The sequence below is a fragment of the Neurospora tetrasperma genome (assembly GCF_000213175.1).
Source record: "Neurospora tetrasperma FGSC 2508 unplaced genomic scaffold NEUTE1scaffold_81, whole genome shotgun sequence".
NCBI classification, from domain to species: domain Eukaryota; kingdom Fungi; phylum Ascomycota; class Sordariomycetes; order Sordariales; family Sordariaceae; genus Neurospora; species Neurospora tetrasperma.
The window spans coordinates 1820251-1832342 of NW_009799179.1; the positions used below are offsets into that span (position 1 = coordinate 1820251).

General features: G+C 49.6%; 2 protein-coding genes across 2 annotated transcripts; both read right to left on the bottom strand.

The window, feature by feature from the left end:
• Window positions 1-5792: 5792 nt before the first annotated feature.
• Window positions 5793-6939, bottom strand: NEUTE1DRAFT_104844 (uncharacterized protein; the record flags this gene model as incomplete). Its single annotated transcript, XM_009857153.1, has 3 exons — window positions 5793-6149; window positions 6255-6258; window positions 6899-6939. 3 exons carry the CDS (start codon window positions 6937-6939, stop codon window positions 5793-5795), a joined length of 402 nt encoding a protein of 133 aa, XP_009855455.1.
• Window positions 6940-9434: 2495 nt separating this feature from the next.
• Window positions 9435-9911, bottom strand: NEUTE1DRAFT_104845 (uncharacterized protein; the record flags this gene model as incomplete). Its single annotated transcript, XM_009857154.1, has 3 exons — window positions 9435-9642; window position 9852; window positions 9884-9911. 3 exons carry the CDS (start codon window positions 9909-9911, stop codon window positions 9435-9437), a joined length of 237 nt encoding a protein of 78 aa, XP_009855456.1.
• Window positions 9912-12092: the final 2181 nt, after the last annotated feature.

Here is a 12092-nt window from a genome sequence, read left to right on the forward strand (position 1 = left end):
GACAGCAGATCATACCTCTCCTCGAAGCCATTATGCTTGGTTGGCATTTCCTGCGTCTCTCTTTGTAATCGGCGCAATGTTTGGAGGCGAGCCACCTGATGTGACCGCAGGAATATTCTCGCTGTGGGATTTCACTGTCAGCGCATACTCATCGTCGCGATATCAGGGGGTAAACCGGAATCTCTTTACTTACTTGTATATAGTTGCACATACTGTTAGTAGCAGGTCCAGTGAAGTGAACCTTAGCGTGGCCAGTGCCGGTTGCTAAAGTGAGAAATCAAGAGAATCCCAGGAAAAGGTCTGGCACAAGTCTTATATCAAGATAACAAACCATGGGAGAGAGGGAGCGTGGCTTGCCCCCAGGGCAACGAGGGCGTGGTATGGTAATGCAAAAGTGAGCTTGCGTGAGCTGGCGGGGGGCACCGTACCCGACGCCAGACAAGGCAGTCAGTCAGTCAGTCAGTCAGTCAGTCAGTCAGTCAGACGGCGTCAGATCTAACCTTGCTCATGATTGCTGTGTATCACACAAGCTGCTAATGATTAACACCAAGGTGAGCGGCAAAGCGCTTCGTTTCGCCATTTTGATTACTTACCTACCTACCTGCACAACCTACACACCGTTCAACGTCAATGTTGTGGCACCATCCCTTGCATTGGGGCAGTTTGGATGGAGAGAATGCCACGCTTGGAAAATGCTGTCTGAGATCAGCAAGAATCCCATCTCAAAGCCCGTGTCTCACTCAACTTTTCTTATTGCTGTCAACAGAGACACAGCTGTCAGTCGTCCGAAGAAATTCTATCAGAAATCAACAAAAGAATGCCAGAAATAACAATCAGTAGTTGTGGACAGATGAGGAATGGGAAAGAGCAATATCACAGGTTGCCACGACGGCCCGCTTGGATCATCCGAAACGTTTATCTTGGTGGCGGAACCCTTACTGTGTATGTATGTCTTTCGGGTCAAACATCGCCGCTATGCAAGGGTTGAGACTCGGTGTAAGTTCTTGATCTGAAATTTACCCATTTCCTCCGTGATGACTCGTAACATCCTACGACCCAAGACCGTACCATAGAGGCATGCTTTCATACGTAGAGGTAGGTTGACATTAACTCGCCAAAAACAAAGCTACTTGTCACAGTTGAGTGCTGACCATGCTATTAGCGTGTCGACTTGCACGCACCTAGTCTCCAAACTGGTTCCGCGCCAACTATCTCGCTAATAATCGTAGGCAGCTTTTCGCGACAGAGCTCGACTGGTTCTTTAGCTGCCGTCACACAGATCTCAGGCAACTGTTGCCACCAAGCCCGGCACAACCTCAAAGAAGATACTCACCCTCAGGTCACTCTCCTCAAAGCGAACGAACAGTCTGTCTTGTTCTCAACTTGACTTGCGAAAGCATGTGTCTGGAAACTTCATCTATGTGGGACATTGTCCCCTGGACTTGTAGGAAGGAGCTCATGTAAGATGGGCTTCGGAAATACATGAGTAGGTACCACAAAGAGCAGCACAAGATGTGGCGAGGGAGTCATCTTACCCGTAAGTTGGCCAGTCACCATCGCTCCATCTTTGATTCAGCAAGATCAGCTCCAGATCTATTTCCTCCTCACACGATAGAGATCGTTCTTTATTCATATTGAGCATAAGTAGGCCAGGTAGCCAGTGAACCTTGTCGCGGCGTAGAAGAAGACTGGGGAATGACACCCTGAATATGGGTGAAGATGAAATGATCAAGGACATTGTCGCCTGCTTGTCGTTGGATGTTTCCGCAGCCACGGGAGGGATGAGACCATCCACCACACACCACTTTACCGCATAGTCCACCCCGTATCTTCCTTCACGAAATACGAACACCATAGGACGAACTCTCGCCCTCGATAAACGGTCAATCCAGGACGATGTGACAGGATCCTCTTGGGACCAGTACCTAGCTCAACTGGTCTTATTAAGGGTTTCTTTTGTGTATACCGTGGTCCCGGCCTACGAAGAGATAGCGCGTTTGGTTCGGTTGTACGTCACGGTTTTTCTTGAGCAAGGCTGGGACTTCGGATGTCGACACATCCTCTATATTCGCTCTCAAGGAGAATAGTAGTGCCCCTGCTACTGTGAATCTTGATTTCTTTTCCTTATATCCACTTCGCTTACCATCTCTTTTGCTGCCACACCCGTTCGTCACTCCAACTGCAGGAGAAACGGAGGAAAGAAGCAGGTGGTATTCGTGGTTGCACCAAGACAGAGAGTAGGTATGACCGCAAAGCTGAACGTTGGTAAATTAAACCTGTCTTTGAGGTGTGCTGTGACTGGGCTGCGCATGCTAACTGTGGCAAGCTGGCAGGGTAAGGGGCTTTGCAATGCCCGAGTTTGCGGCAGCATTGAGAGGATGTCTGTCATGCTGGCCCAAGGTATTGTCTGCAGAAAGGTCATGGCGGGTACCCTATGGCTTAAGGGAAACGAGTGCAAGGGCAACTCCAGGCTCTCGCGGTTAGCTCTCATCTGCGCCTCAGTACCTATTATGAAGAGGAAGGCCGAGACATGAAAGACTATCGTCTGTCGTCACACACGAGAAAGGTTCCGGCTCGAGCGTTACAGTTACACACAGGACTGATCGGGTAGTAGGGTTTCTGACGCACATTCGATTCATGCCCTTTGACAAAACCCATTGCCTCCATCCATCTTGTCTCGATCTTACCAGTCATGGCGGTTTCGCTTTACATACCCTACTTAAATGGCTTGGTGCATTTGCTTATCTGAGTCATCCCTGGAAGTAGTTTTGGCTGTAGAGGTAGGTAGTATAAGAACGAGAGAACTACGGGGGAGATTAACCATTGATCTAGTTCCGGACGAGCACGGCTGGAACACAGTGATACATGAGCTCGCTTTGAATCCCTTGGGGCAAGGCAGGTAGGTACTTTATGGCCGACAGGAGGTTGTACGCGTTCAAGATAATGATAATACACCAATCTCAACGTTTGTTCCAAAGGTGGGATTTTGGTTGTGACTTCCGTCGATTGGATGTAGCAGTGTTTGTGGCTACTAGAGACACAGATTCGAAACTCCCGGTTTCAGTTGCAACCGTAGAGTCTTATTCGGAAGTACCTACCTTTCGAAAGGAAAGAGTGCCTCAAGACACTTCCTTCCGGCGAGGTGATTTCCTGCGGCTCAACAGAAATGTCCATACCTGCCAAGTGCACAATCCTTGTACTTCGGCTACCTTCCTTTCGAGTGGACATGATGACCTTGTTCATCGGGGGAGGACTTGAATTTACTCTTAGCAATGAGTGTTTTGGGTTTTGGATCACCAGACCTGCACAGCAATGGCTCCATACTGACGAGTCACAACATGCATACCTCTACAACTTTGAACCTCCAAGTGTCTCCGTATCTTGACACGGCTGTGGCTTCCTTACTGATAGAATGAACGACAAGTTCATACTCATTTGTGATAGACTTGGGAACTCATATCCATTCGCCCTAGGAAGACGAAAAGCAGCCCACTCATTTGCTATAGATGAGGTCAGAGCAGAAGACAGATAGAGCTTTCGTCTTGAGAGCGTTGTTCTGGGGGACCACATTGAGATAGATGGAAGTCTAAGCCTACAAGTCCCATCTGAATCGAGGACGATAGCCGGGTCGCTGATGTACAATCCAGCGAACTGTACCATCACCAGCCATGAACTATCCAGCTCGGTTGAGATTCGTATAGCGTTTGAGTGAAGCAATCGTTAGGTAAGAACAGCAGATCATCTTCTTTGGTTTGCACTGAGACGAGTGATCAAGTGTCTTAGAGGTTAGATCCTACCGAAATGCATACCTTACCCATATGCTGCAACGTTTTCTATCTTGATATGGCCTCTTTCTGGAAAGCCCGACCAAGCAGCTTTTTGCTCTGGCGGTCAAGCCCGGAAACCTACCATGTCCTGATGATGCCAGGGCGCCTAGGGAGTCAAAAACTTGAAGTTCTCATTCTTTGACGGTCAGAAAGACGGTAGCGCAATGCAGAATTCACCCAAAGGCAAACAGATGGTTCTGTCCCAGTTCCAACTCACAAACTATACTCGCCTGACCCATACGCTTCATTTGACCATATCTGTTCGTGCCTCAGCTACTTAGTAAGGCGTCACCGCTTTCTTATTGTTGATCATTGGTGATCACCCAGAGACTGGAATCAACCACATCCAGACCGTAAATCTCGGGAGAATCGCGGTACCTGGATCTCTCAACACTTGTGGTGTGGTTGATCGTCGGCTTAGGCGTAGGCACAGCCACACAGACGCACACACCGCTTCATCCATTCACCTAAGCAGACGAAGAGACAGCTATGGTCTGACTCGCTTTCCAGAAGTTCCGCCATCATCCTACTATGTATAGCTTACACTTTGGTGGTATGAAGATTGACAACACCATCAAGGGGGGTAGTTGACAGCGTAGGTAAGCGAGTCTAGGGCCCGATGACGATATAGTTCGGACTGGTTTTTTTTGGGTTTCGATCTATTTGGTTGTTCATCCTGCCCATTTTCACCTACCGACGCCAACGTTGCTCTCAAAGTTGGGTAGCTTTGCGTAAGTGTTTGTCGGTCTGTCTCCATCCCGTGGTATCGTGGCCGTCAAGTTGCTGGTCGTTGTTCTTACCAGAACCCATTCTCCCAAAACCCACTGAAATTACATCCCTTGATCTCGTGAATTTGGCGGTCTACCTACCGATCTAGGTCTAAAAGCTTTCAAACAATCCCTTCAGCAGCTGACGGGCCAGTCTGTCCTTCACAGATTACTGACGTTGATGGAAAGCCATGGATATTGCTAATATGGCTGGTCACGATAGCTTCAGTACTTGCCTCTAGCGGTCGACACGTATAACAAACCACAGCGTACGGCTATCTAGGCTAGCTAGAATACATGGTCAATACCACGTTGTTGGTGTCTGAAACGAACCCAGTCCACGTGTGTAGGGGCCGGTTCCGAGCATGAACCATGTTCCATTGCTTCTCGAAACGATGCTTGTTCTCACTAGAGAATATCTGAAAGAAGGCCGTTAATTCCGAATCTAGCGATCTGTAGGTCTCATGTCTAAGCGCCGAACTTGGCACATATGGTCGAATGAGCTGAACAGTTAGAACTCTTTCATTCTGGGAGGCTCTTACTGCGACCGAGACCAGTTTGCGATGCAGGGTACCTGGATTGTGGATAGGGTTCGTTTCAGTGCCGTAGAGCTGATCTGCTCTGCCTTTGTTGACCTTTGCGTCATAGGAGTGTTCTAGTCATTACAGACAAACACTTTGATTTATTCCACTATAAGTTGTTCGAGTCGATCATGACAGTGTTGTTATCCGCCGTAAAATAGGTACAGATGGCTTCATCTTTAGCAGAGCGATAGAAATCATCTTCTGACATGGGATAGGTGTCATGTCGTGGGTGCGGCAGAAAGTGGGTTCTGTAGTGTACGCACACCAACACAAATGTCGAACGTGGAATTCTCGTCTTTCGCCTCGGCATGTCTTGAATGGACTCAGTTACAGGGCGGCAGAGACGGAGCACGGCATCGGGGTCGGCTCGGAGACCCCATCCTCGTCTTCATGTAGCGCTACCGTAAGAACCCTTGTTACATACCGCAAACACCCCATTTTGCAAGCCCCATCAGATGCCCCAAATTTCCGCGGCCTGGATTCCCAGTTTTGTCATGTAATAAGGCACGCTTTGACGCAAAACCCCATCTTTTGCAATGAATTCGAGCCATCTTCCAAAGGTGCCTGAATCACACGAGCTGCATAAACAGGGGTTCCTATGATGACTGTTGAACTCACATTCTCCGGCGAGCAATTGCCCCGTGGGGAGCCGCCTTGGAAGCCTTGAGATGTAGGATGGCCGGATGCTGATCCCTTTCATTGAGGTTCGAACAAGTGGCCGTCCAGATCCCGAAGCCCCGGATTGTTGTAGGTCCTCTCGGTCCCCTAAACTCCACCGGACTCTGTCTGCAATGCAATCTGCAACCTGTGGCACCGTCACGGCATTGTGAAATCCACCTCGGACTTGCTTGGCAGCGTATCACAAGGCACGACAGCCTCGACGACGGCGGCAGTCGATGTTGGCGGGACACATATGTGTGGGGTGTCGCCGTGATGTGCGCATACACGTTGTAGTGTAGAGCGCCGTGGTACTGCCGAATGCCATCCGAGCCCTTCCGTAGTCGAACAATTAAAAAAATCCGATACCCTTTGGTGTCACTTGTCCTCAGCAAGTACACTACTGCCGACCTTCTCACCTCACTGTCTGGTGATTTACCCAACCACGGAAGCCGAGATACTTTCTACAGTACCCCTTCCTGCGCCTAAGAGCCGGAACCGGCGTGGCGGTACGTAACAACTACCAATGCAGGTGGTAGCAAGGGGATGACGTGGGACCGAACGTGCCGACATAGCCGGATATTGTGAAATATAGTTGCAACTTGCAGGCAACCGGTTGTATGTAGAGAAGGAGGAAAGCGCGTAGCGACTGTGATGAGTGGAGAAAGGATGGAAGTCGAAAGGCAAGATAGGCTCTCGATACCCCAGCCATTAGCGTTTCTATAAGGCCGTGAAAGCCCGCGATAAGGAGAACCAATCGCCGGACGACGGTTTACCAGCTTCTTTTGATAAACCTAAAAGGCGAGGCGGAGCCGTTACCCATTTCTTCCGACTTGTAGGTACTGGAGTATACCCAGGCAGTTAGTGAGTGGAAGCCAGCCAAAAACTCGCCTACGAGTTGCGAGACGTGGATGGCCCACTATCCTCACGACGATGACAGTGGTAGCTCGACAGGACGCCCGCAGTCCACTAACGCCGAGTTTCCGCCGTTTGGAACCCGCTCGTGTGCCCGCCCGGCCCGGCAGTAGCAGCATGCCCCAGCTCTCGATGCTTACCTACCTACCTAGCCCACACCAGCAAAGCCAGGGGCAAGTCACAGAGCATCGTCAACTGAAAAGAACCAAACAGCGGCAGCCCATCCCTTTAACGGTGAAAATGTATCATTTTTGCCAAGACCTGAGAGGACTTGCAGTACTTGGTTACCTTTTGGACACAGCCAAGCAACGCTAGCAGGTGGATCCATGCAAAAGATCGCCGATGAGAAAAGTGTCCTTTTTACTAACCAAACCAATAATTCTACATTGACTTTTGAGGTATAGGATAGAGGTATATAATCTCATTGTCGAATGCAAATATTACGAGATTGTGCCCGTGGTGTCGAGGTTTGAAGAAAAAAATCGTGTTTTCGTTTTGTGCGCGAGGAGGGGGACCCTATTGGTTGATTGGTCTCCATACCTAAGGTGCTACAAAAGCTGGCGAAATTGAGGTATCTGCATGGGTGCAAATGTAAAGGTGGATAAAATATGGCTATCCGATTGGCTAGCCCCGGATCTTGGCAAAAATGATACATTTTCACCGTTAAAGGGATTGGCAGCACATCAGGGACGTCTGCGCGGTTCAGCTCCTTTCCGCGATTGAAAAGTCTTGCGCCTGCTGCTTGGGACGCGCCTAAGTGGAAGCCGAGACAGAAGAGGGCTCCGTTGTATGGCGCCATCATCCTGGTTCCCTTACTGAAGCCAAGCGTGGGACACATCTCTCGGCCTGTCATGACCCGTATCGTTTAGGAGGCAGGGAGGTAGTTAGACAGGCCACAGCACGCATCTCTCCTTGGTGACTTGGATGACGCCAGGAAGCGATCATATCCGGTATTGCAAAGGGTACTTAGGTCCGCCGCTTCGTTATTAGTCGGTGTCTTCCAAGTCTTGAAGATCGTCGTCCGTTTGGCTGCTTCTGGGGGGTCGACTTGTGAGCCTGTCGAAAAGCGAATGTTTTTTTAAAAAAAGAAAGAAATTTGATATTCAAACATTTTCGATTCTCTTAAGTTTTCTCTTTTTTCTCTAATCCTGATTCCCACAGGTATTGGATCGTCATACTGATTTGGTCCCATCCGTCATCCAATTGATCTTGCCTTATAATCCGCCTCGCCACTACCATGGAAGCATACACGTGCAAAAGGTCGATCGGAGCTGCTTCACTTTGGCGGTCATGGGAGCATGGCAACATGGTAACATGGTTTTCTGAGCCAAGAGAAAGCAACGTTTCTTCGGTCATTTTTCAACCGCTAATCCATTTCGTGGGCTGGAACCCAAAATTATGAATGACCGGTGTTGATTTGAGGTTTCCGAAGAGGCTCCCTTATCCGTGCGTCTTTGTTCCTAAACCCACATGGTAATGTCTGTGCACATTGACGATGGCCTCCTTTATCGCAAACCTTGTCTGGACTAACAACTTCCATCGCAGCAACTGATGGAACTCTCTTTTGTAACTGAGAACTCTCAAGCACGCGGTAGGCAACAGCCTTGAACAATGAAGCTTTGGAAAGAGTTTCCTTCACGTCCCCCTCACATCTTGCTTTGTGCCCACCACAAAGGGTTGTGTAGTGTAAACGTAACAAAGTTGAGCTTGCTCGAAGCGCTTGAAATCTTCCGTTTTGGAGAGTCTTAACATATCAGACAAAATGTTAGAACTTTGATCATGTTCGTCACAGCCAAGCTTGCCAAGGCTAGAATTGACCTCGCGTGTTTCCTCACCAAGCGCAAAGCGTGGTTGAACCAGTCTGACCGGGAATGCCACTGCAAGAATGCAACGGGACTTTCCAATCCGCTTCACTAAGACCAAGGGGTCATGGCTCCGTACCATGATCCGACCGGGGTTCAAAGTGTGTTTCTGAAGCCTGACAGCCGAGCCGAGACCAGTGACCCTGTGTTTGCAAGCTGCGAGTATTAACATAGTACTTAAGTACAAATTATACAAACACGGTACCTACATCCTACCTGACCGCCGGGAGCGGTAGCCGAAAGAGGAGGGAAGTGAACTCTTTCTTACATTCTCCAGTTGGTTGGTTATGCTTACGTCTCCGCCCTGGGCCATGGCCGTCTGAGGGATTTGGTTTCTCTTTCTCCCGCGTTTAACCCGTAAGACCACAAGCTCAGGAAGAAAAAGAAGGTTTTGAGGTTGTCAAGCAAGACTGATAGTGCCATAATACTGCCATGTGGGTGAAGTTTGATGCTGTGGTGGAACTGTTGATCTCCCCACCTGTAACTAATACAATGCTGTTCACATATCTTAGTATCATGTCTCCCTCATACACCAGTCGTCCTGTCAGTCAAGTCAGGTTAAAAATGTGATACTTGAGTATTGTCAATCAAGCTGTCATGTTGAGCAATCCGGGGAGTTCGACAGCAGGGTTATGAGCCCTGGATGTGGAAGTTCCGAGGGATGACTTCGCCTGCGGTACTGCGTGCCACGGCTGTTGAACCACGCAACTTTTAGCCACTTGTTACCCTCTCAATGCAAGCCTCTTTTAAGAGCTTACTGTTCCCGTATTTCGGTATGCCAATGCAGATGAGTGTGTCCTTGATTTGAGTTCGGGAAACATGTTACTGAAGCAACATAACGATGGAGGTCGGCATTAAAGGCATGCGGAAGTGGACGAGACGGTCGATAAAAGTACATATTGTACTGCCCTTGTGTTTGATATTAACAGGTAGCCACTTGATGGGCACCTCGCGTTTCGGAAAGCTGACAGACTGTCGTTCAGGATAGGCAGAGCGGCGGTAGCCATCCACACACCGCCTCTTGCACAGCCTTCACTGGAAGGGGGAACATGTGTCGGATGGGCTTTCTTGCATTGGCATGGTTGAAGGAACTCGCATATTCCTTCAAGAATTGAAGCTTGTGGGCCTCCCAAAATGGTCGGGTTGTGTGAGTTGCGGAGGGTAGGTAAGAAGCAGCCAACCGACAGCTTGACATTTAGTGTAACAGGCCGCCAACTTGTGGTTGGCAACTAGTTTCACACTTGCATTCAGTTTATGTCGTGGGACACTACCTGCTGTATTAGTGACAACCACGGCCATGGCTGGATCCCGTTGCCTGGTGACTGATCGGAATTGGTGACCAATCCTCATAGGACCAGTTGACATCGGTACCGGGACGGCGATTATCTTAATCTCGCATCGATAGTCCTGAATTAAGTTGAGAAGCCATAAGTAGCCTGGACTGAGCCATATGTTGATAGCTCACTACAACGAGGGGTCTGAGGAGGCAATGATTGATGCCGTACAACGATGATGGAGTGCAAAGGATATCGCAGTGACAAGAGGTCGGAAACTGGCTCGGTGAAGGCTAGCTAGGATGTTGAGGATTAGCAGAAATGTCAATGCTTGCGAGCTTTTAACACATGCCACAAAGTATGCTAGAGAGTGCTAGCACCGTCACACCAATTCGTTGTTGCCCTTCAAGGACTATGTCGCTATGAACCGTATGAATTCGACCGTTCATTAAGTCACTGAGAGTAATGACAACTTCGGGATTGCTGCAGAAAAGCTGGTGGTAAGCGATAAGCCATTCTTTTACCCATCACATATCTCGATCGTTTTGTTGTATGTGGGGGCAGCACGAGACACGGAGAGACGATGATATCTTGCAGTTCAACCGAATTGTTCATCCAATGTGACCTTGGCTTAGAAAGTATACCATGCCCTAGAGAACTTGTGTGGATAAGAGCCTCCTCTCGGAGGAGTAGTAGGTAAAGAAGTTTGGACTATCCCCATGGGCTCGTGACCCATGGAACGAGATGGCGAGGAAAGGGCCGAAAGGGATGATCGGGTCGCTGAACCAGAACAGCCAACTGCCGCGTCTTACAGGTAGAGGTATCGTGACACGAAGGAAGGCCGACAGCCATAACCAGCCGTTCAGATGAAGCAGGCCCAGCTCTTGGCGACGGGATTCTGCCTCAGTACCTTACATTACCAAGACAAGCCATCCAGATCGTCACCAGGTTCCTTACTGCGTATCGTGTGTGAAGGCGACACAGCTGAGCGAAATCGACCAGATTGACTGGCGCCAAGGAATTGTCCATCGTCCAAAAGTTACCTGGACCAGATAAATGACTGGCAAGTTCTTGGCTGTGCTTCATTGCTTGACCGTGCTGAGACTGGCCAAGGAGCTGTTGAGGTTACAGCTCAGCTTTCTGCCAAGAAGAAGAACGAGGGGAGACAATGCCATACATGTTCGTACTGCGTAAAAGTCAGGAGGCGGCCGAGGCTGATCAAGCAGGTCAAGAAGCCTCGCCTTGTAGTGTAAAAATTCGACACCGAAAACCCCTAACAGAATTGGTTTGTCTCCGGCCCAGTATGATCATCCGGTTCAAAGTGATAGGCACAAGACGGCCCAGGGGGAAGTGGCAGCGAGACTGTCCTCGGAAGACAGAGCATAACAAATCGTGTGTTGACAGAGCAAGTGTAACATCAACCACGAGATGTCACCGGTCTCGACATACCACCCGTGGAAGGCATCCACAACGCAATGGTAGGCACGCACAGGCGCCGTGACCACAGTCGTCATGATACCAAACTTGTTCTACGCGAAATGGGGGGCTGAACTCGATCCTCACGGCTGGGCAGCTGGCCAACCCATTGATGTCGGTGAACCTACCCATATAGGGTCGGGTATACGCGTATACGGCGGTTGTGGTGTAGAAACTTCGATCTGACAGTTTGGATCATCCTCCCCACCCCCTTCCCCGGGACGTCTTGAAGAAACCCCTTAGCTCGATAGATCCCATTGTGCTATGTCCTACCAACACTAGTGTCAAGTGTCAGCCCCGCCGTGGGAATGGCCCTTGTAGCCGTGCACTCGCGGTTGTTGCAGTTATCTGGAAAACTCCATCGTCCTCATCATGTGCCAACCCTGAATGCGGGAAGCAAGGTGAGATGACCAACAATGGGTTTTCGGCTCTTTTTGTGGTCCAGTTTCGGAGATGATGCAATGGTGTCCCTGGAGGCAAACGGAGTTCCTGATTTCCCCCCACGCACGGGTACAGTATATATCAACCAGCTAAGACCCTTATGCGATCATGATGCTCCAACGGAACCGTAGCACTCTGCAAGCCTGCTGAACAGAGACGAGCTGCCCGTCGACAAGAGCGGAAAATGCAAGAAATCGTGGAGACCCCGCCCCATTGATGAGCGAGTACGGCAGCGATGACGCAGTTTGCGCTGTCGAAGGGCTTGGCAGGGATCACACGCAGAAAAAGG